This window comes from Haliotis rubra, unplaced genomic scaffold (genome assembly GCF_003918875.1).
Source record: "Haliotis rubra isolate DU_JTF1 unplaced genomic scaffold, ASM391887v1 Scf253, whole genome shotgun sequence".
In the NCBI taxonomy this organism is placed as follows: Eukaryota; Metazoa; Mollusca; class Gastropoda; order Lepetellida; family Haliotidae; genus Haliotis; species Haliotis rubra.
In genome coordinates, this window is record NW_025766592.1 from 558,638 (window position 1) to 584,282 (window position 25,645).

At 43.4% G+C, this 25,645-nt stretch overlaps 1 protein-coding gene across 1 annotated transcript in view; it reads left to right on the forward strand.

Moving 5' to 3' along the window:
- Positions 1-25,645, forward strand: part of LOC124279614 (ectopic P granules protein 5 homolog) — an 84,561-nt gene that overhangs the window by 53,270 nt on the left and 5,646 nt on the right. Inside the window, 15 exon segments of the mRNA XM_046715458.1 lie at positions 2,275-2,446; positions 3,672-3,762; positions 4,302-4,376; positions 6,746-6,891; positions 8,031-8,199; positions 15,005-15,199; positions 16,011-16,142; positions 17,633-17,714; positions 18,078-18,241; positions 19,725-19,917; positions 21,092-21,262; positions 22,316-22,491; positions 22,918-23,097; positions 23,824-23,981; positions 24,507-24,706. Of these exon segments, the coding sequence (XP_046571414.1) occupies positions 2,275-2,446; positions 3,672-3,762; positions 4,302-4,376; positions 6,746-6,891; positions 8,031-8,199; positions 15,005-15,199; positions 16,011-16,142; positions 17,633-17,714; positions 18,078-18,241; positions 19,725-19,917; positions 21,092-21,262; positions 22,316-22,491; positions 22,918-23,097; positions 23,824-23,981; positions 24,507-24,706 (2,304 nt within the window).

The window sequence follows — 25,645 nt, forward strand, 5'->3', positions numbered from 1 at the left end:
GCTTGTATCGGTCATTTGTGCTGCTTGTCAGGCTAAGGGCAAGCCTCCCCCTGAGGGGTTGAAGGCTCACTCGGTCAGGGCAGTGGCCACTTCAAAGGCTTTTGCATCGGCACTGCCCATTGAAGAGATATGCTCTGCCACTATTTGGAGCAGGCCTAGCACTTTTATCAGGCACTATCAGCTCGATACACATTCTCGTGATCGTGCGCGTTTTGTCCTTTCTGTTCTCCCCACTGGACAGTGTCCTGCCACCCTGACTGAGTGAGTCTTGGTTATCTGCACTGTAGACGCTGCTTTCAATTGTGTATAATTGATATATCCGCTGTTATCATATCTAACTACTTTCGATTTCTCTCCTGAGATTATAGTCGGTTGTGAGTTGGTTTTCCCCCTTACAGTGCTCTTTAATAGATTCACGATGTGGGCGGGTTTTTTTAGTCTCCGGTCTTTGAAAGTCTGAGTTAATGCATATATGTACCACAAGGATGATCTCTATGAAAAAGAATTAGCTAAACCTGTAGAGGTTTCCAATTCTTTGAAGAGAATCGTCCTTGGGGTAGGGCCACCCACCTCCCCGCAATTCTGTTCACTGATTTATTCAGCAGAAGGAATGATGATACGGGCCTAGGTGCTTACCTGGTTGGCTGCGCATGCGTAGCAGGGAGGTAACTCCACGTGGTGGGGGCTGTATAATACATAAAAAAGATTTTTTATCAAAACTAGCCACATAAAGAAACTGTGCACACAGTAAATTCCTTCAGAATTGGAATACAACACAGAAAAGACGAAATGATGTAGACACTTTATAAGCTGACGTATCGGGCCACAACAACATGTCAAAAGAACATGAACAATATCCGTAACGATGACGTCAGCAGTTCAAAATTGAGTAGGGGGTCACACGTCGAAGTCACAAAGTCAATAACGGGTATGACCATCATGCGCGTGAAGCACAGCAGTGCATCGACGAGGCTACCAAATGAGCATTGAAGGCCTGGGGAATCGTTTGGGACGTGGTCACTGCCGTCTGGAACCTGTGTCTGAGATGAGTCACCCGAATCCATCTGTCCTGTCTTGGCGTCGTTACTCGGGGACGCCCAGAACGTGGGTGGTTGGCGACGTCATTACGCCTGACCAATGCAGATATCGTGTTACGATGGCATTGGAAATGTGCTGCCACCTGTTGTTGGCTCATGCCTGCTCGAACCATTCCAATGGCTTCATGACGTTGAGCAGATGTTAATCTTGGCATTATGTGCATGTGACTTCTCATGTGAATTTGTGAACGTTTGAATGACCAAAGATCAAGCTTTCGACAGTGACAGCAATTTCTGAGTTTCACATGTTGTATGCAGCTGCACGGGGCTGCACGTGCAGTAACACATTGCAAGTCCAATGGCCACCACGTCAGGTCGCCTGGCACCTGCATGAGCGTTTGATTGTCTCCAATACTTGTTATGTTCACACCCTTATTTATGTATAAAGACGCTGTCTGCCTATCTTTATATTTTCTGTGTGCACAGTTTCTTTATGTGGCCAGTATATTATTGTTTATTGTACATTATTTTTATTAAAACATTGATACAACTGTCACATGACATTTTCAGCTGCAGAAAATGCATATATGTACCCCAAGGATGATTCTCTTCAAAGAACTGGAAACCTCTACAGGTTTAGCTAAGTTTTACAGGTCTGTTTAATAAAACATCTTTTGTTGATTTACTAGTGTTACTATTTACAACACCCTCTGTATGTCATATAAGAAGACTGAATGTGTTGGGTGGTTAGGTTTGACTTGGTTGCCTGCCATTATACTGTCATTGTACTATGATAGCATGAATTGTTGCTTACAGTCAAATTTAGAAACCTCTTACTAGCTTCCACTTCATCATAAAAGAAGGTAAGGTCCACTTCAAGCACGTGAAGATCCGGGTTAGATTATTGATCTTCAGTAACCAATGCTGGTTGTAAGAAGCAACTAAAGGGGATCGGGTGGTCAGGCTCACTGACTTGGTTGACACATGTCATCGGTTCCCAATTGCGCAGATCAATGCTCATGCTGTTGATCACTAGATTGTCTGGTCCAGATATGCTTATTTACAGACCACCGCCATAAAGTTGGAATATTGCTCAGTGGGGCGTAAAACTAAACTCACTCACTCACTCAAAATTCATGAATGGAGATATTCTGACTATAAACCCCAGTAGCATATGAAGGTTTTAGGTTCGTTTCTCACACGCTAGCATTGTGACATGTTCATTTGAACCCCCCAGCTGCTGACCGGATCTTGGTGCGTCTCCGTCACTACGACCCCCCTCTGTCTGCCCCACCGCTGTGCACCTTGAAGGCGCCGGTACCAGACATCAGCACAGCCATCCTGGTGGAGAAACACTCACTTATACACCTCCTGGATGCTGACCTCAACACACTCCGGGACTATACAAGGTAATGCTCTGGGACTATACAAACTAAACTAAACTCACTCACTCACTCACAAAGTAACATAGGTCCCAGATGTTGTCTTTATGTTGGAGTGTTTTGCTTGTTATATAGGCTGGGTACTGATACTTATTACCATTATGGTAATAATACGCCATTCTAGCACGACAATGTGTGATACTCGATTCTGATTGGCTGAGACCTTATCAAAACCGTACTTAAAAGACAGTTTAAGGACCGCTAATTAAAGTGACGAATTAAACGATCTCGTTGTCCCTATTGTTTGTAAACAAACATGTCGGACATGGGCAGCATCTTTGGGGTTTTTTATTTAAAAAGCGAATGGTTTGAAGAAGAATTTCTTGACCCTAATCCCAGTGAAGAAACTACGAAGCTGGAAAATCCGTCATCTGCGCAAAAAGCGGCAGTATATTCAAAGCGGGTCCAGGGTTAGGGTTAGGGTTAGCGTTAAACGCGTTCGGTTTTTAAAATACATTTAACGGTCTTAAATAATGATAAAGGACCACAAAACTGAAAACAGAGTAGCTTTATCTTCTAATTCGCATCACTTTTTATTTATGCCAACCTTCCAAACATTAATATGCAAAGTCAGTGATTATTATAATGTTACTAAATGTGCAGCTGAAAAGTCAAATAGAGTCAGTATGTTTCACAATTTCTGGTCTTCTTGTCATACCCTGTTCGTGTAGATGTATTTTGTGATTGATACCTTTATTTACTTTGAAATAAAAGTTTAAATGAAAAAAAAAATATTTTCGCTAGATCGACATGCTCGAAATGCATTATTACACAGGGCCTCCTTTCACAAAGCACAAAGGTTATAAGTCTCTAAGGTAACCTTAGTGCAATTTTAAAGAATGGGAGTTAAGGTTAACCTGGGTAAAGGTTGCTTCTTGAAAGGAGCCCAGGTCAATGGATCAGTGTGCTTTTGATTTTAATTCTCAGTTCCCAGAAGAGCATACAACCCAAGGGTGTCTCTTCCAGCTAGAAGGTTAACTCAGTATGCCCTTGACTCATTCAGAAGACAGGTTCAAATCCCAACATGGTTTCAGTTTATAACCATTTTAGGGAGCATCCTTATTACTGCAGACAGTATGAAACCTACTCACAAACTCATTCTGTATACTTCAATGTCTATGTTTTATGTTTGGTAACTATTTCTAGTTAAAGCTGTGATTGTTTATATAATTGACATTCATGTATTTTTCAGGGTGTTTTCTACTAGAGTGGCCCAGCACTGTGCTGTAGATGGAATCTACCTTGACCTGTTACCTGAGTTGTTCTCCAACCAACTCAACCAGGTACAAATATTATGACTTGCTGCAGTTGAAGTTGTCTGTGAAAGACTTGTGGATAGGCTGATGAGATCAATGAAATCCAAACTGATTTGGTTAATCAAATGTCATCATACCTTTGTAGTGTGGTATCTTGTTTGCACTATCAATCACCAGTTTCTGCAGTGTTAAGCAAGAAAAGGATATAATAGAAAGCAGGTGGACACAATGTGTGGGGTAGCCTAGTGGTTAAAGCGTTGTCTCGTCACGCCGAAGACCCGGGTTCGAGTCCCCACATGGGTACAATGTGTGAAGCCCAGTTCTGGTGTCCACCGCCGTGATGTTGCTTGAATATTGCTAAAAGCGGCGTAAAACCAAACTCAGTCAGTCAGTCAGTCAGTTGTGTTCTATTCCTGACTTGAATAACAACAGATTGCACCTTCAAACTCACACCTTTAGCTGCAAGATTTTACATATGCATGGATATATGCGCTATATAAATATCCTATAATCCTATAATAAATATGTGAGAAAAGAAATTACAAAATGTGCTGTTTCCTTCCCAGGTGACCTTGACGATTGAGTGTAAGAGCAAGGTGAACCCTCTGCACAGGTGCACTAATCCAGCTGTGGCTACAGTGGTTAAAGCAGGTAAGTCACCACGGTTTTGTTCCCACATGAGTGCCCATTTCTGGGAGATTCAAATATTGTAAAAGAATAAAACTATGTCAGTCAGTCTGTCTCAGTGAGGCCCTGTGGGAGATTCATTTCAGAAGTGACTTTCTTTTCATCAGTTATCAAGAGTAGAAGAAATATGCACTTTCTTTTCATCAGTTACCACATAGATGAGGATCAGTGGTTCAATCCCTAGATACATGTCAAAGATGTTAAAGATGGTACTTGGTGTTACCCAGCCTGGCATTTCATATTAAGGGTTAAACCACAACTTGACAGCTCCGTCAGTGTACTTTGAGTGGGATGTCCATGTTTAAGTGAAGCATGGTATCTCAGTGTATGACCATTATATGCACATATACATAATGTGAATGCAGGTCACTATATAAGCACAATAATGTTGAATGTGACATTTACCCATTTTACCTCTCCTCACCACTGGTCAGAATTATGATAAAATAAAGGGATATTATTCACTTGAAATCCAGATGCAGTGAGGTAATAGGTTATTATCCCACCGGCATATAATGCGGTGGGATATAGTCGTCGCCTCGTCCGTCTGTCCGTCCGTCCGTCCGCCCGTCCGTCCGTCCGTCCGTAATCATTTTGTTTCCGGACCATAACTCAAAGACCGTTCGATATTTTTTAACCAAAATTGGTAGATATGTCAAACATAACCTAAGGTGGTGCCTTTTGCTATTTACAGATAATTGTCATTTTTATTTTTCTCGGTTTCCATGGAAACGTTTTGGACTTAGTCTTAAAGAAAGGTGGGCTTCGTTTCCGGAGCATAACTCAAGAACCATTCAATATTTTTCAACAAAACTTAGTAGATATATCAAACAGATCCTAAAGTGGTGCCTTTTGCTATTTACAGATTTTTGTCATTTTTATTTTTCCCGGTTTCCATGGAAACAATTCAGACTTAGTCCCAAAAGTGAGGGGTGGGCTTCGTTTCCGGAGCATAACTCAAGAACCGTTCAATATTTTTCAACAAAAGTTGGTAGATATATCAAACAGAACCATGAGTGGTGCCTTTTGGTATTTGCAGATTTTTGTCATTTTAATTTTTCCCGGTTTCCATGGAAACATTTTGGACTTAGTCTCAAAAAGTAAGGATTGCTTTCGTTTCCGGAGCATAACTCAAGAACCGTTCAATATTTTTCAACAAAACTTGGTAGATATATCAAACAGATCCTAAAGTTGTGCCTTTTGCTATTTGCAGATTTTTGACATTTTTATTTTTCCCGGTTTCCATGGAAACGATTCCGACTTAGTCCCAAAAGTGAGGGGTGGGCTTCGTTTCCGGAGCATAACTCAAGAACCGTTCAATATTTTTCAACAAAAGTTGGTAGATATATCAAACAGAACCATGAGTGGTGCCTTTTGGTATTTGCAGATTTTTGTCATTTTTATTTTTCCCGGTTTCCATGGAAACATTTTGGACTTAGTCTCAAAAAGTAAGGATTGCTTTCGTTTCCGGAGCATAACTCAAGAACCGTTCAATATTTTTCAACAAAACTTGGTAGATATATCAAACAGATCCTAAAGTTGTGCCTTTTGCTATTTGCAGATTTTTGGCATTTTTATTTTTCCCGGTTTCCATGGAAACGATTCGGACTTAGTCCCAAAAGTGAGGGGTGGGCTTCGTTTCCGGAGCACAACTCGAAAACTTCTCAATATCTTTCAGCAAAACTTGGCAGATATGTGAGGCAGATCCCAAAGTGGTGCCTTTTGCTATTTGCAGATATTTGTGATTTATTATTTTCTCGGTTTCCATGGAAATGATTCTGACTTAGTCTCAAAAGTGAGGGGTGGGTTTCGTTTCCGGAGCACAACTGGAAAACTTCTTAATATCTTTCAGCAAAACTTGGCAGATATGTGAGTCAGATCTTGAAGTGGTGCCTTTTGCTATTTGCAGATTTTTGTCATTTATTTTTTTCATGATTTCCATGGAAACGATTTGCACTTAGTCTAAAATCAAGCTGGACTTGTCAAGTAACTGTCAGATGATTTGTTCTTTCAAAGATGTGGGGCGGCAAAGGGATATGTCATCTTCTGATGACTCTTGTTATGATGGTTGTGAAGACAATCATTTACCTACCGCTGCCATACAGCTAGAATATTGCTACATGTACTGTAACGCAACAAACAAACAATACCATGAATACAAAGATAACAATGTAACTTGCTGCAGCTTGCACCACTCTTTGTATTTAACCTGTTCTATTGTGATGCAAAGAACATATGATAATATGCATGTACAACTCACCTAAATACCTTGATGTTCATGTTTTAATGGTATTCAGACACGTAAAGTTTCTTGTTATCTGTGCAGGTGAATGAGAAGACCATTAACACAAGTGTTCAGCGTAAGATGGACGAGAATCGGGCGGAGTACAAACAAGTGATGATCGAGTGCCTCTTGCCCCCACCCTCGAATGTCTGCACTGCCGCCGTACATGTGGAGAACGCCATCACGTCAGTATTACTCCAGTAATCAGTCTCTCAGACCTCACACATAGCTTCTTGCTCTGTCTGTCCGTCCTTATGTTCATCCCACAGTTGTTGACATCTCTAGAACTCATCTGCAACTTGTAATGACAACAACAGCAATACATCTGATTATGAGAGTTAAACACTACAACTACTCGTGAAGGTCCGGGTTAGAATATTGATCTTCAGTAACCCATGCTTTTATGACAAGCATGGGTTGCTGAAGATCAATTCTAACCCGGACCTTCACGGGTCACACAGAATGGTGTCTGACAAGTTGACATAACTTATGTTGTGTGTCAAGTACAGGACCATTGTCCTCTCAGACAGGTTTGTCCAAAGATAAAGGATGGACTACTGTAGTGTTCATTGTTTTAGAGTCTGGTATCTTCCATGTCAACCAGTAGAGTTAGGTACCGGTTATTTATTACCCACATACGTAAGTGTCTTTAATGTCTTTAATGTCATGTTTATAAAAGAGTACTCCTTGTAAACTTCATTGTTAGTCTTTTAATTCATCTTCAAAACTCGCAAACATCCTTACCGAGGTGACCTGTAATTGAATATAAGGGCAGTGGGGTAGCCTGGTGGTTAAAGTGTTTGCTCGTCATGCCAAAGACCCGGGTTGGTTACAATGTGTCAAGCCCATTTCTGGTGTCCCCTAAACTGATATTGCTGGAATTTTGCTAAAAGCGGCGTAAGATCAAAACTCACTCACTCATAACTGGAAACAGACATCTGGCTGTTTTCTTTGAAACTGCGACCGTTGGGTAGCCTGGTGGTTAAAGCGTCATGCTGAAGACCATGTTGCAATTCCCCACATGGGTACAATATGTGAAGCCCATTTCTGGTGTCCCCCCGCAGTGATTTTGCTGGAATATTGCTAAAAGCGGTGTAAAACTAAAACTCACTGTAATAGGATATCCTCAAAACTTTGTGTAACAGTATTGAGCTATAAGATCTGATTTAAATGAGATTGGAATTCTTACTGACAATAATACAGGCTTGAGTCAGCCTTTGAGCAACTCTTCTTTTATAAGCGAGAACAAACTGTGACGAATGTGATGCATGACATTACACAACAAGCGATACTGTTAAAGAGACTCTCCATTCCATGGCTACAGGATGCTGATCAAGCTGTCCCAGTCAACTACTGATGATGGTAGACTCGCCATCCTGTTCGACATTGCCAACACTTTGTTCTACCACCTGGCCACCATGATCAATGAGGACACCAACTTCTACCTCCCCACCAAACAGTTCTTCTCCTCCTGCCTCGAGATCCTGGGACAGGTAGGCCATTGTTTCATATTTTCAGGGGAGAAGACCTGTGATGTGTTTGAAAAAGAAAATTGATCCCAGTAGATGCCTTAAACAGTTGCTCTAAGTTTGTTTACTGTTGGTCCTCCAAAACTGTATTTCATTTCATCTTTGAAAAACGAAATGAATGTCTTGAATAATGAAAAAATATTCTGTCTCAAACGGCTGTTGATGTTGTTAATATTTTTCCTTATCCTGACTCATGCTCTTTTGCTTGTCTTCTTCTTCTTGCGAACATAGTGGAACACTTGTATCTCCTTATTTGAAGCTCCCTTCAAAATAAAATCACTAATTGGTACTCACCACGAGTTGCTCCCCTTTGTTTCCCCTGGCGGGAAAGGTGTCGCCACCCTCTGGCCATGTGCTCCACTCTCTCCTTCTTCGCCCAGTGAGCAGGATGTGAGAGCGCCTCGTGTCTCCTTACACACCATATCCTTTGATAATCTCTTAGTTTTTACCTCTCATAGGTTACTATAGAGGTATAGCTAGTATCCTTTACTATTTGTATTGATTAATTATCGTATTTCTACTGTTTATTCACGTGTATTCGTGATTGTTCAGCTAGCTTTACTTTGATGAAAATCTGTGCGATTTGTAGATTACGTTTTTCTGCCTCCGATCCACATGTAATATGCCCTAGTTGTTCTCGCCCGTGTGCGTTTAATTCACGTTGCAGTTACTGCATTAATTTATCTCATTCTGCATTTAATAAATATCATCTTTATAGTCTTAAGGCGTGCTGCAGATAGATCACGCAAACAAGGGCAAAACATGGCAGAGAGTCCAGATATTCCATCCAGTCAGCTGCTAGTGATCGACCCTCTCCCGTCTGGTGTTCTGCTAGAGACCCCTTCGGTAGAAGGAACGTGGGGCGCAGATCCGTTACCTCAAGAAACGACCGCCTCCCCAGACATCCCGTCATTGCAGACCAAGTCTAAGAGGGCCTCATCGTCGTCTCAACGCAGATTGAGGACACCCAGGGCAGCGCCAGACTTCCAAAGGGAAATCTCACGAAGACAGCAAGAACTTTCTCAGCCGAGATCGTTCCAGCAGCAGAATTGGGCCTCTCGATGATCAGCCGATAATCATCCCGACTTCACGGCAGAAGAAGCGACCGGTGTCAGCGACTGTGACTTCTGCAGAGATCACCATGCAGCCTGATGCCTCTACACCGGCGTCAGGCGTCATTGATGTGAACCCCATCGCAGAAAAGACGCCCGACGACTTAGTCACAGATCATCCCAGAAGACATGATGCGGCCAGATTATGAACATCATGGAGGACCACTACAAACTGCGCCAAGCGAAGTCCGAGTTTTCGAAGGCTCCAACGTGAACAGCACCCAGAGGCACCCCCGTCAACGTAGCAGCCAAGACGATGTCACCTTCGCGAAGGAAGTCCGCACCACCTTGACGAAGGACCTAGATGTACAGCCTTCGAAGGCGGAGAGATCATCACCATCTTCGATTTCATCTCTAGATATGGACTCAGACCATCAGACATCACGGAGGCCTTCGGAAGGTCATATCATCGATCCCCGGACCGGACGCAAATGAAGCTTCGAAGGCATTCGCGGCGGACATATGATTCCAGATCCTCATCATCTAGAAGAACATCGAGGGACTGCGAAGAGCTTGGCGAAGCTATCAACATTCACCTCACAAGTCTCGAGAAGATCATCCCATAGGCGATCTCCACTTCGTTCATCACCAGGTCGATCACCGTCAGATCTCCACATAGAGCGTAGCACAAGTCAACTAGATAAGCCACAAAACCTCATCAGATATACAGACAGCTACGCGCCAGTCGAAGAGCATCTACAATTTGTTAATGATGATGGTTTTGAGGATGATGGAGAATCATATTTTCTGATGCAGAATCACGGTATTGGATGGTCAATAACCTAGATCTCACATCACCATCTAAAAGTGGCAATACAAGCGCAGGCGTGTTTGATGAAGGAAGATGATCCAGATGCAATCACTCTACCCCGATCGACCCGATTAGCGGCAGTGCCACAGAATCTAGATGCAGCTTTCCAGAAAGCTACGAAAAAGTTCAGACACCACATCTGCCCAACTTTCAAGCCAAGAAGTTCTCCACGCGGCGCATGGACTCCTTCTACAAGGCCCAGGACATCGATGAGAACTATAAGATCATCAGCGATGTAAAGAACAAGATTTACAAGATGGATGATGCATGAAGTTGGCTCATATAGAAACCATGACGGCGACGATGTTCTTTGGGTTAAATAGATCAAGGGCGATCAATGAGACTCTTATTACTAGATTCGGGATTCCACGACGGAAGATGATAGAATGATTTATTCTGCCTTACTTATGCAAAAGAAAGATCAGCAGTTTTTAACGGATCATCTTACATCTGTTTCAGCAGCACTGACCTTAGCTTCGTCGTCAAGGCCTCCTCGCCTCCTGTAATTGGGGAGAACTTTACAGCCCACTTTATACAGCCCGTGGTCGACAACATCCATCTTTGACGGAGAAATCGACAAAGTCGCCAAGGAAGTCTCTAAGGATTCCAGTGAAGTCCTTATGATTAGATCGATGGACACACTAGCCAGCGTCATTCGTCCAGACTTCACAAAGATACTCAGGCAGATCTAAGTTCACGGGCCTACAAAGAGCAAGAGACAGGAAGATAGCCAGCTCTAGAGGTAAAGATTCTTTTAAATTAAGCCCAAAATGGCAACTATAGAGGAGGATCAGGAAGAGGCAGGACACCCAGAGGTTCCCGCAATTATAGGCGCTGAAACACAGGTTCGAACGACTGGAGTCTTCCACCCCAGCCGTTCCAGTACAGCCAGCTCAAGTGGGTGGGCGCCTCCAACTACACTGGGAAAACTGGGGAATATTGCAAGACCCTTACGTCTCCAACATTCTTCAACACGGATTTCGTATCCCTCTACAGGCCAAGCCTCCGCTGACAATCAAACCCCCAAGTTCGATTTACAAAAAGCAACAACTACCAAAGATAAGAGAGGCTGTTTCATCACTCCTATCCAAACAGGCCATAGAAGTAATAGATCAAGCAAGCGTCGAGACCAGGTTTCTACTCCCCAGTTTTCCTAGTTCCCAAGAAAAACTCCACGGAGAAATACAGACTCATCTACAACATGAGCTTTTCAACAAGAACTATCTACGCAAACCACGAAGTTTAAGCATGATACATTTACCTCAGTTAAGCCAGATGATTCGTCCTATGGACTACATGGGCAGCATAGATCTACAGGATGCCTACCTGCACATCCCCATTCATCCCGATTCCAGGAAATACCTCCACGATTTACTCTAGAAGGGCTACATTACCAGTGGAAAGTACTCCCCATTCGAATATCATCAGCCCCTGGCTATTCACGAGGATAACGAAACCGATTATCTAATTTCTACATCGTCAAGGGGCTACGCCAGTGCGTTTTACCTCGACGACGGGATACAAGTAGATCAAGATCCACTGCGTCTCAAACTACAGTTAAATTACATCATAAAGCTACTAACACAACTAGGTTGGTTAGTAAACTTACGCATAAGTCGGACCTAGTACCATCGCCAAGACCTGCAGTTCCTAGGTATTGATTCATCACAAATCGCAACCGTATTATGGTACCAGAAGACCGTTGGCTCAAGATACAGCAGACCATTCCACCAGCTCTACTCTCTCCATTACCACTCGCGACAATGGCAGAGCCTACTAGGTCTTCTCACATCAGCCCAAGACATGACTGTCACAGGCAGATTACAGTTCGTCCCCTACAGGTCCTCATCAGCGACATCTCAGCGATGTACAACCATTCAGTCTACGAAAACATCTCAGACCGCATCTACTATGGTGGACCAAGAAATCGAATGTCTGCGAAGGGATTTGTTTAGCAGAGCAGGAATACAAAACCCATCTGTATGTAGGCGGCGTCACTCCAAGGTTGGGGAGCTCATCTCACCAACCACCACGATATCAGGATTATGGAATCAGCAAGAATGCAAACTCCATATAAACAGTCTAGAAATGAAAGCTGTAATCAGCGCCATTCTACATTGGAGCACATTTCTACAAAATGCGCCCTAATGATCCATACACAGACAATTCGACAGTGGCGTTCTACATAAACAAGCAAGGCTCAACGAGATCGATGAACCTTTTGAACCTAAGCTTTCAACTGTTCGATTTAATACAAGATCTAAATCTACATGTCAGAGCAGTGCACATTCCCGGAGCCAGAAATATACTAGCGGACGGCTCTCGGCCTCATCTACCATCACCGACAGAGTGGATGATCAACAGGGAAATTTTTGCACAGATAATCAAGCAATTAGGGCGCCGCTAATAGACCTATTCGCCACGCAGCGATTCAACAATCAGCTACCGACATTAGTGTCACCAGTCCCAGACCCCCAAGCTTGGGCAGCGAGCTCTAAGTCTATCATGGGAAGGCCTCAATGCGTGCGTTTCCGCCGCCAGCAATAATACCTCAAGTATTACAGAAAATCAGACAAACACAGAGCCTACAACTCACTTTGGTCGCGCCCTACTGGCGGCCAGAGCGTGGTTTCCCATACTAATTCAAGAAATCGGGTCAACCAACACTGGAGCTACCCAAGCGGCGCCAAACCTGTTAATTCATCCTCACACCAAACAAGTGCACGAAACCCAGCAATGCTCCAACTGCGTATGGACTGTATACAAATGTGTTTAAACAAAGAGAGGATATTCTGCCAGGGCGGCAAAAGCAGTCACGCTTGCCTTCGTTATACTCAACTTCGTGGCAATGCGGCGACAAGTGGCACAGTTTCGAAAATTATGCAACAAAGAAAGGGTTTACAGCAAGAGAGGCTTCACAACCTCAAGTGGCAGACTATTTGTGTTACCTACGCCAAAACAAACATTTAAAAGGTTCAACGATATCAACATATCTTGCAGCGCTTAGTTCTGTAATCACCATGAGAGCGGGTGTCAAATTGACAAGATCTCCAGAGTTACTGGCCTTACTACGAGCTTTCCGATTGGAGGACCAAAGCGGAAGTTCCACGCCCAGCTTGGGATCTGAATGTAGTGTTACAACACCTCACGAGTGAGGTCTATGAACCTTGGAATCGACAAACTTTGAATTTCTCTCACAGAAAACACTGTTTCTGCTATCGCTAGCCACAGCAGCAAGAATGTCTGAAATTCACGCTCTGGATTACGAGGAGGATACAGTTTGATGACAATCATAACACAGCACCTCGGATTAAGATGGGATTTCATCGCGAAAATCAACTGCCAGGTCAACCAGACAGATTATTCCACATCCCGGGCGCTTATCCTCTATTCTCGGATCACAAGATACACAAGACCTATCACTGTGTCCGGTAAGAGCTCAAAGTTTATTTACTACGATTTATCCAAAACAAGGAGAAGATTTCTCAAACATTTATTCATCCCCTTATAAGCCTCTGAATCAAACAGAAGTGTCACGGACCACAATATCTATTTGGATAAGGACTGTCATTCTCCGTGCCTACAAGGCAGCAGGCTTGGACCCACCAACAGCATCAAATCCACATGAGATCAGGGCACTGGCCTCTACCCTCGCCCTACACGGTAACTGTTCCTTGAACACGATTATGGAAGGATGCTATTGGAAATCTAACATGGTATTTGCTAATCACTACCTGAGAGACATCACTACAGAAGATGTCTCTGGCATTCACCATTTCGGACCACTGGTCCTCGCTCAGCAACTGACAGTCCCTCGTGAGGCGTTAAAATATTATCCTCCACAAGATTAATATGTATTTTATACATACTCATCTAGCTTATAACTCTACGGAGTTTTAGGGCTATGTATATATGTTCAGCTTAAGTATTCAACCTTAAGCATATACTTTGGTATAGTCAATTTCAGTGCCTCTATCAGAGTCACCTATATATATATATATAATTTATATGTATTGTTCAATATATTCATAATGTAATTCCCCTTTAATGGCTTTATATAACCTATGGTTTTCTTTATACAGGAAACATCCTAAATCTAAACCTTCATGAAGTTCCCGTAGGGGATATTACAGTATATCTATACAAATCACTAATTATAAATCCAAAGTATTCTGTTACCCACCTCCGTTCCGTAGGATGCTACAAGCAAAAGAGCATGAGTCAGGATAAGGAAAAATATGTAATTTTTAGAGTAAAATTGATATTTTATACTTATCCTGACTCATGAGGTTAGCCCTCCCATCCTCCCCACATAACACTTTGGATTTCCCTGTAAGTTCAAGTGTTGGGCTCGCTAAATCAGGAGAGAGTGGAGCACATGGCCAGAGGGTGGCGACACCTTTCCCGCCAGGGGAAACAAAGGGGAGCAACTCGTGGTGAGTACCAATTAGTGATTTTATTTTGAAGGGAGCTTCAAATAAGGAGATACAAGTGTTCCACTATGTTCGCAAGAAGAAGAAGACAAGCAAAAGAGCATGAGTCAGGATAAGTATAAAATATCAATTTTACTCTAAAAATTACATTATTATTTTATAATTTTATCAACTTGTATTTTACATATTAAAATATGATCACACAAATGATTTCAGACCTTGATAGATAATATTATCCCACTTGTCACTGGATTGGTGTGTATCTGATATTTGTTCTAGTATATGGAGATATCTCATCAACAAGTAACATTGGTCTTGTATCATGATCCTATAGCAGCCTCGTGTGAGGACCATTCCTGGCTGGGTTCAATGTTATAATGTTTTCTGTAAGTACCACTGAGGATGTGTTTCAGGAGTTCCTGTCTCGAGACCCCAGCCAGACCCAACTCCTGCTGCAGTTCTGCCTGGACAACCCCAACCTCTCCTGCCACGTGTCTCAACACTTCATCCCCAACAACAGCCCCGAGACCTACGTGCTGATGTACGAACAACTCATTCACATACTGCAACAGAAAAACATGGACCTGGTCTTCGCTCTACTCACTAAGGTACAACGATAACATATGACGGTCCGAGAAATGGGGGTCCAAGCTAGGGTCCATCTCAGCAACTACTGTTTAATGATTCATGAACATTCATGATTCAGGGCGGTGGGGTAGCCTAGTGGTTAAAGCGTTCGCTCGTCACGCCGAAGGCCCAGGTTCGATTCCTCATATGGGTACAATGTGTGAAGCCCATTTCTGGTGTCCCCCGCCGTGATATTGCTGGAATATTGCTAAAAGCGGCGTTAAACCATACTCACTCACTCACTCATGATGCGGGGCGGTGGGGTAGCGTAGTGGTTTTAAAGCATTTGCTTGTCACGCCGAAGGCCCAGGTTCGATTCCCCACTTGGGTACAATGTGTGGAGCCCATTTCTGGTGTCTCCTGTCGTGATATTGCTGGAATTTTGCTAAAAGCGGTGTAAAACCATACTCACTCACTCATGTCATGATTTATGGAGTTTCTCCTCCTATATATAAACTGACAACACCCTTTTTAGTTTCAGAATTCTCATATGTTTCGTGAAACACACGGTGCATTAATATATTCATGTATTCATTTTCTGTGTTTGTCCTGTTTCCTTGTTTGCAAGTACATTACTACTGTCTTCAAATAGTAAATGTCCTCACATTATAGAAGATTTCAAGGAGGGTTTGAAGTAGCCCCATGCTAGCAAAACGGTTCTTGTGCTTGGTTACTTAAAACAAAAATTTTACACAGTAACTAAGCGTGTCCTCTAGGGACTGGGTGCTCTGATTTATCAAGGGTTTTGAAACCTGATGATTGTAAGGGTGAATGTGGGACTCTATGTTTCAGTTCGACGTGTGGACTTGGCTGCAAACCTCCCAACCTCCGCATGCAGACAGGAAGAGGTTTGTTGGTATTCTTGGTTCTGCTCTGATGTCCTGTGGAGCTGAACCGGAGAGGACGACTAAGCTTGTGTTTGATGTAAGTGTTTTCTTACTGCAATGATCAGTCGGTTAAAGGAGATACCAGCAGTCAGTTTACTAGAACACCACAGGTCATTTAGGACTTAAAGCAAATCTGAAATAGTCACATTGTGTTAATGGACATTCATTACATAATGATTAGGGACCGTTCATAATTTATGGCAAGTAGGTGATGGTGATTTTTATGGAGAAGCATGTACAATCTGAATGGACACACGCACGTGTGCACGCACACACACACACATAATGTGGGAGTGTGACAGATGGGGAATAGAATGTTTGTGTGTCAGTTTCATTTAATCAAATCTTTTACTCTTAAAAACACTACCAGTCTGTGACAAGATACACCTTAGAAAGAAGATATTTAAACTATTACTCTTTGATATCCCCAAATGTTATTGTTTTCAAGAAGAAGATCTAATACAGTAGAACATGGTTATAGCGAACACGGATATAGCGTACAAACGGATATAGCGAACAAATTTAAAAGTCCCGTCAACAGTCCTTTATAATATCATTAAAATTATACGTGAATAACGAACTCGTGAGTAGCGAATTAACGGCTATAGCGAACTGATTAACTACCCCCAAGACCCAATTAATGACGTGATTAGCGAACTCACTCAGTGTCAGCTCAGCCACTTAGCGGTACAGTATACATCAATCTTGTTGGCGGTGAATCAACATTGTTTGATGGTCATTAATTAATTAACAAAACAAACATACCGTGTTAAACCCATTCAACACCGCAGGCCGAATAATCGGCCACAACGTTATGAAAAACGAAAGTTTTCGTTGACGAAATCGCTACAGTTTTTGCTTCTTTCGTGGTTTATCTGGACATTATAAATGTAAGCTTGCATTTTCATTAAAAAATAAATTTATTTAAGTTGTAGTTGTATTATTTCAATTTTATTATAAAAATAAACTTCATATTTATCAACATGATATAGGTAATGTCTGTGAATGTCTACATCTCTACAATCCAAGATGGCGGTCAAATGTGAATAACGAACAACGGATATAGCGAACTAAATTTCTTGGTCCCTTGGAGTTCGTTATATCCGTGTTCTACTGTATAAGATTGTCTGAATCTCTGCTCAGGCTTACTGATTGTATCTGATGGCCTTTGTGCTGATTGACTGCTAAGAAAGTTCACCTGATGCAGGCTCTGTGTGTGACCAATCAGCACATAATGTTCTGAGTGGTTGACCCATCAACAGTCAACCTGGGTTAGGATTGGTCTTCAGTAACCCATGCTTGACATATATCATCGTATCCCAATTGTGTAGATAGATGTACATGATGTGAATCACTGATTTGTCTGGTCCAGACTTGATTATTTACAGACTGTCGTCATATAGCTCGGATATTTCAGAGTGCTGCGTTGCAAAAATAAACAAACAAGTTAATTTCTGTTGGTGTGAAAGGTTGGTAGGACATAGGTTTATTGGTTCAGTCTTCAGTGATATGTTCTATCTTCCACAGCTGTACTGCAGTCATCTCAACTCGTACCTACAGACCAACTTCCCCCAGAACCTGTGTGACGTCCTCTCACTGGTCATACAAGGTAGGCTGCTGGAACCTATTTTACAGTTTCTGTCAGCTTCAGAAAATACTGACTTGTCCCTTCTGTACTCTAGTTAGGGTTAAATGTTTGGCTTTTGTGGTCGGAATAGGTTCCCCAGAGCTGACTGTTATGTGGATTATGTGGTCTAGCTCTGTGACCTGGCTTTGTGTGTTTTGAAACAGCTGGGATGTTGATGACAATCAACCATAGAGGTATTCCGGGCCCAAACTTGATCATTTGCAGGCTGTTTCACAGAAATGCTAAATTGGCCAGTGTGCCTTAAAACAATAAGCAGCCAGTGATGATGAGAACTTGAGGAAACTGTTTACTTCCTGGATAACAGGCAAGTTGCTATGTTCACAGGGTCAGCAGTGGAGAGGCTTCATGTTCAGTGTTGGGAGATACTGCTTGGAGAGTGCTTCACCCCAGTCCACCAGAGTCTGGCTCCACAACAACGGAAACCATCCATCTGCTTCTCCTTGTGTGACGTGGAGGCATGTACGGATACAGTCCTCGCTACAACACAGGTGAGATAGACAGCACATGTAGCATTTAAAGGTTACCATTATTTTAGAAAGACAAAAGTTCATTTGTATACATTGCTCCTTCAACAACTTCTAGACAGAGAGGGGCGGTTGGGTAGCCTAGTGGTTAAAGCGTTGGCTCGTCACGCCAAAGGCCCGGGTTCGATTCCCCACATGGGCACAATGTGTTAAGCCCATTTCTGGTGTCCCCCGCCGTGATATTGCTGGAATATTGCTAAAAGCGGCGTAAAACTAAACTCAGTGAGTCAGTCTAGACAGAGAAGGGCAGTGGGGTAGCCTAATGGTTAAAGCGTTGGCTCGTCACGCCGAAGACCCAGGTTCGAATCCCCACATGGGCACAATGTGTGAAGCCCATTTCTGGTGTCCCCCACCGTGATGTTGCTGGAATATTGCTAAAAGCGGCGTAAAACCAAACTCAGTCAGTCAGTCAGTCTAGACAGAGAATGTTCCTTGTTTATGGAATATACATCATAGCCTTAAGATATGTACAAACAGTGTTATGCCTGATACAGTTGACAGACTCTAATAAGGCCTGTGACCTGATGAGTTGGTTGTACATGTGCATGGTTTTGGCATGAGTAGCCTCAAATTTTGCGACAATCAGGAGATATGCCTACTGTATTGTGACTGTTCTGCCTGATACAGTTGACAGACCGTAAGTAATCCAGTGACCTGATGAGATAGTTGTACTGAACTGTGATATGATGTAACATCACAATAATGATGATGAAGAGATGAACATAAGGGTGTCGGACTTCCACCAGATACAGTTGACAGACCCACATTGACCACATGACCTGATGTGACATTCCCATGGAGCTGAGACATAAATGTAGTCTTAAAGTAAAGATGTCAAATAGACATACCTCTTGTATTCATACTGTACCACCAGATACAGTCGGCAGACCCACATTGACCACATGACCTGATGCAACATTCCCACGGAGCTGAGACATAAATGTAGTCTTAAAGTAAAGATGTCAAATAGACATACCTCTTGTATTCATACTGTTCCACCAGATTCAGTTGACAGGCCCACATTGACCACATGACCTGATGCAACATTCTCACAGAGCTGAGACATAAATGTAGTCTTAAAGTAAAGACGTCAAATAGACATACCTCTTGTATTCATACTGTTCCACCAGATACAGTTGACAGACCCACATTGACCACATGACCTGATGTAACATTCCCACAGAGCTGAGACATAAATGTAGTCTTAAAGTAAAGACGTCAAATAGACATACCCCTTGTATTATTACTGTTCCACCAGATACAGTTGACAGACCCACATTGACCACATAACCTGATGTGACAGTTACACTGAGTTGTGAGATAGCTTTAGCACCACAAGAAAGATGTTAGGGAGGTATTTCTCTTCAGCTTTGATCATATTTTGTTCAATAATAACGTTAGAAAGATGTCACTCTGCTGTGACTGTACTCTGTCCTGCTTGCCACAGTTGACGGAGATCCTCCAGTGGCTGTCCAGTCAGTTCATGCAGCTTCGCCTCCACAACTCGGAGAACTCCATGTTTGGCCTCTACCCCAAGTGGAGCCGCTACATCCCATACGTCTCCCACTTCCTTGGGGGACTCATGAGAAGCTTCGTCACAAAGATGCTGCCAAATTTCACAGAGATGAACCCATACCAAGGTCAGAACTATTTATTGGCATGTTGCATACCAGTAGAAACTAAAACTTCCCATTGTCTTCATCCCAGTATGATTTCTCTCTATGTTATAGGGGCGGTGGGGTAGCCTAGTGGTTCCGGCGTTCGCTCGTTACGCTGAGGACCCGGGTTCGATTCCCCACATGGGTACAATTTGTAAAGCCCATTTCCTGTGTTCCCCCGCCATGATATTGCTGGAATATTGCCAAAATCAGCGTAAAACCCAACTCACTCACTCACTCACTCACTCACTCACTCACTCACTCTATGTTATATTTCTGGTCAATGACGTGAGTCCTATTAATAACAACAAGTTATTTGTGAGACAAATTTGTCAAATTTAGAGGACAAGAAAAATGTTTAGACCACTGATGAAGTTCATCTGCTCCAGCGTTATTGCTAATATTTTAGTCCACGTGTAAACATTGGATAAAGATATCAGTGGTTATATTGGCACTTTACAAATGAACCACTGGCCTCTATTCCATGTCTTGGCCCAATTGTGTTATAAGGGAGCTTCTATCATGCATTAGTGCTTACCTGGCCTTTTCTCACTGGGTCTATTCCATGTCTTGGCCCAGTTGTGTTATAAAGGGAGCTTCTATCATGTATTAGTGCTTACCTGGCCTTTTCTCACTGGGTCTATTCCATGTCTTGGCCCAATTGTGTTATAAAGGGAGCTTCTATCACGTATTAGTGCTTACCTGGCCATTTCTCACTGGGTCAGGACCTCATTTCCTGAAAAGAAAAGGTATGCTGACAGTGGTAGGGCCGAGGTTACTTTCTGAAGTCAGTTCCTGGTTACATCATTCAATTCTCTGGCACTTATATATCTCATTCACATTGAAATAAGACCTACAGTGTCATTTCACAACAGTCTCAGCTCTGGGTAAATAGTGTCTGTTGTAACCAATGGGAGGAGTGACCTAGTCATGGTGCTGAGAATGCTTTGTGAATCTTGGCCAAGGTATGAGTGATTCCAGTTCTCAGTGCTACCACTACCTGAGCTCTCAATCTGTATCTCAGACACACTATAGTTATCGTGAAAATTCCTTTGTTAAGACAAGGCCCAGAGCCCTCTGTCTGTAAAGTCAGCTGGGGCACTAGCTTCCATTCATTAACATACAAGCTGATATCTGTTCTGGTTGTGTGTGTCAGTGCTGGACATGACATGGAAGCAGGTGCTTGACCTGTTCGCTGCCTGGATCCAGCCTGTGGCCAACCCCCAGCAGACCTGGTACCCCTGGATAGAGAGTGACAGTCTGGTGGCCTTGGAGATGGTGGCCATGTTCCGCAAGGTGGTCGACTACATCAGAATACAGTTCTCAGGTAAACTACATCTCTGTACTTATGTTTTATCAAGTACAGAACATTTCTATGACACACATGGATACAATACTGGGATCTACCCTTTTCTGTTTGTCAGTCCTTGCAACTCCAGCTAAGTAGTGAATATGAACGAACATACAAGACAATAGCATGAACATTGGTGGGGGCACTAGTGTTTAACAGAGTGGTCCAGTGCGTGAATATGGCCATTGAAGGCATGAACAGAGGGGTCCAAGGTGTGAACAGGGGTCTCCACGGCATGCATATTAGGGTCCACAGCATGAACAGGAGGGTCCACAGCATGAACTCTGGGTTTAAGGTGTAAACAGGGGGTTTAAGGTGTGAACAGAGGGGTGCAAGGCATGAATGGGTGTGTACAAGGTGTGAACATAGGGGTGCAAGACATGAAAACAGGTGTATAATAAACAAATTAAAAGTTTGGTAGTATGTAATAAAGACAATACATAATGAATGAAGTTTGACATGAATGTTGGCTGTGTGCAGCCAAGATGGCGGACATGGATGTGAACAGAGAGGTGCAAGGTATGAATGGGTGTGTACAAGGTGTGAACATAGGGGTGCAAGACATGAAAACAGGTGTATAATAAACAAATTAAAAGTTTGGTAGTATGTAATAAAGACAATACATAATGAATGAAGTTTGACATGAATGTTGGCTGTGTGCAGCCAAGATGGCGGACATGGATGTGAACAGAGAGGTGCAAGGTATGAATGGGTGTGTACAAGGTGTGAACATAGGGGTGCAAGACATGAAAACAGGTGTATAATAAACAAATTAAAAGTTTGGTAGTATGTAATAAAGACAATACATAATGAATGAAGTTTGACATGAATGTTGGCTGTGTGCAGCCAAGATGGCGGACATGGATGTGAACAGAGAGGTGCAAGGTATGAATGGGTGTGTACAAGGTGTGAACATAGGGGTGCAAGACATGAAAACAGGTGTATAATAAACAAATTAAAAGTTTGGTAGTATGTAATAAAGACAATACATGTTGAATGAAGTTTGACATGAATGTTGGCTGTGTGCAGCCAAGATGGCGGACATGGATGGTCGAGTGCTGGGCATGTTGCTGATGTACTACATGAACTGTCTGTCCACCCCCGACCTGCCCATCTGCATCGCTGAAATCTACAACCAGGAGCTGAGGCAGCTCCCCTGGGAACAGCTCAAGCCAGACCTGCAGCTCGTGGAGATGATGGCACAGGTGATGACCTTTCTTTCAGTGTTGTGGTACTGGGTGTAATTAAGTGATAGCTGTAACTGAGGTGTGAAGTAGAGCTTCATGACTGGAAGATATTGTAGGTGGGAGTTGTGGCCTAAGGAACCAGATAGCTGAGGGGGTCAATGATTAAGGATGATTGGTCTCAAAATGGGTGAAACACTATGGCCACAATAAATGTCATCACAGGGGATTTGTGATATAAATAGTGTTTATTCCACAATATCAAAGGGTAGGCTTAAGTGAAAATTATTCAAAGTTCAGGACCGAAAAAATTCTGTTAATTTTACCCTACTTTGGTTAAAATGTTTAGCATAGACTTTCAACCATTTTCTTTGATTTCCCACTGTAGTTATGTATTAGGTGACATATTGAACATTTTGAAACATTGAGTTCTGCTATTAATCTCAGTTGAAGGAGCGTGTGACTGCTCCATGCTTCCACCTGATTGGCGACATCCTGACAAAAGTCACGTGGAATGAGTTGGTGCAATACCTGATGATCTACCAGCCCCCTGACATGACAGCCAGGTTCCAGTCAGCCCTGCTCATCTTGCTGGTGCAGTGCTATGGGGACAAGTCACTGCTGGAGGTGGGTGGTTAGAGCTGATGTCGGGGTGGGTGGTTAGAGCTGATGTCGGGGTGGGTGGTTAGAGCTGATGTCGGGTTGGGCGGTTAGAGCTGATGTCGGGGTGGGTGGTTAGAGGTGATGTCGGGTGGGCGGTTAGAGCTGATGTCGGGTGGGTGGTTAGAGCTGATGTCGGGTGGGGTGAGCTGATGTAGAGGGGGTGGTTAGAGCTGATGTAGGGGTGGGTGGTTAGAGCTGAGGTGGGTGTTAGAGGTGATGGGTGGTGGTAGAGGTGATGTAGGGGTGGGTGGTTAGAGGTGATGTAGTGGTGGGTGGTTAGAGGTGATGTAGGGGTGGGTGGTTAGAGCTGATGTCGGGTGGGGAGGTGGGTGGTTACAGCTGATGTAGGGGTGTGGAGGTGGGTGCTTAGAGCTGATGTAGGGGTATGTGGTTAGAGGTGATGTAGGGGTGGGAGGTTAGAGCTGATGTAGGGGTTCGTGGTTAGAGCTGATGTAGGGGCGGGTGGTTAGAGCTGATGTAGAGTAGGGTGGTTAGAGCTGATGTAGAGTAGGGTGGTTAGAGCTGATGTAGAGGTGGTTGGTTAGAGCTGATGTAGGGGTGGGGAGGTGGGTGGTTAGAGCTGATGTGGGTGTGTGGAGGTAGGTGGTTAGAGCTGATGTAGGGGTGTGGAGAGCTAATGGATGCTCATCCTGGTGGTGCATTTACCTGTGATCTTTGTAAATATTCCAGAAACCGGAGACTGTCAAGTTGTTGACAGCAGCAGAGAACTTCAACTGGCTGTACGTGGGGTCATCTAGCTATAGGGTGGCCAGCAACTGGTTCATGCAGTGCTGTGACCCCCGCTGTGTCTTGGCAGAGAGGTCCTCCTCCCTCGCATTGGGGCTCAAGTAAGTCAGTGTTGTCGTATAACAAGGACCTACTTTATCCGTCACACTGCCTCAAGTAGGTTGATGTTGTCACACATGAATAACCTCCTCTATCCTTTACAATGGACCTGGGGCGATGGGATAGCCTAATGGTTAAAGCGTTGGCTCGTCACGCCGAAGACCCGGTTAGAATCCCCACATGGGTACTATGTGTGAAGCCCATTTCTGGTGTCCCCCGCCGTGATGTTGCTGGAATATTGCTAAAAGCGGCGTAAAACCAAACTCAGTCAGTACAATGGACCTATCTATCCTTAAGAATGGGTGAGTGATTGAGTGTGTTTAGTTTAATGCTGTTTTTAGCAATATACCAGCAATATCATGGCAGGGAACACCAGAAATAGGTTTCACACATTGTACCCATATGGGTAATTGAACCCAGGCCTTCAGCGTGACAAGCGTTTGGTTTTCATGTTGGCCCCCCACACCTCATCGTTATTCTTTATGCATAGGAAATCCTCTCTGTAATTGTTTCGTTTCCCGATACAGACTGATGCGTGTAGCGGCCGGGTTCAGCAGCGACTCCAGCGTGTCGTGGTCCGAGGACCTGTCCACCAAGAGACTGATGTACGTACACTGCATCACCCAGCTGCTCTGTCGGTGCTCCTACAAGGCAGACATCAATACCGAGGTCATCTCCACCGTCATCGTCAACCTCCTCACAGAGATAGAGGCTGTGGAAACGTCTGGTATGTTCATAGTTTATAGTCAACGATAGAGGCCGTGGAAACATCTGATATGTTCATAGTTTATAGTCAACCTCCTCACAGAGATAGAGGCCGTGGAAACGTCTGGTATGTTCACAGTTTATAGTCAACCTCCTCACAGAGATAGAGGCGTGGAAACATCTGATATGTTCACAGTTTTAGTTTACCTCCTCACAGAGATAGAGGCCGTGGAAACGTCTGGTATGTTCATAGTTTATAGTCAACCTCCTCAAAGAGATAGAGGCCGTGGAAACGTCTGGTATGTTCATAGTTTATAGTTAACCTCCTCACAGAGATAGAGGCCGTGGAAACGTCTGGTATATTCATAGTTTATAATCAACCTCCTCACAGAGATAGAGGCGTGGAAACATCTGATCTGTTCACAGTTTATAGTCAACCTCCTCACAGAGATAGAGGCGGGGAACATCTGATCTGTTCACAGTTTATAGTCAACCTCCTAACAGAGATAGAGGCCGTGGAAACGTCTGGTATGTTCATAGTTTATAGTCAACCTCCTCACAGAGATAGAGGCCGTGGAAACATCTGATATGTTCATAGTTTATAGTTAACCTCCTCACAGAGATAGAGGCCGTGGAAAGTTCGTAGTTTATAGTTAACCTCCTCACAGAGATAGAGGCCGTGGAAACGCCTGGTAAACATCTTCACAGAGATATAGGCCGTGGAAACGTCTGATCTGTTCACAGTTTATAGTCAACCTCCTAACAGAGATAGAGGCCGTGGAAACGTCTGGTATGTTTTATTGTTTACAGTGAATCTATGTGCAGATATAGAGACTGTGGCAACTTCTGTTATGTTCATTATAAGTTGTCTGTGTTTGCTTATGTTCCCAAAGCCTGAAGGGACCAGTGAACAATGTATTTATGCTACCAACACCTCAATGTTAAACTGTTTGAAGCACGG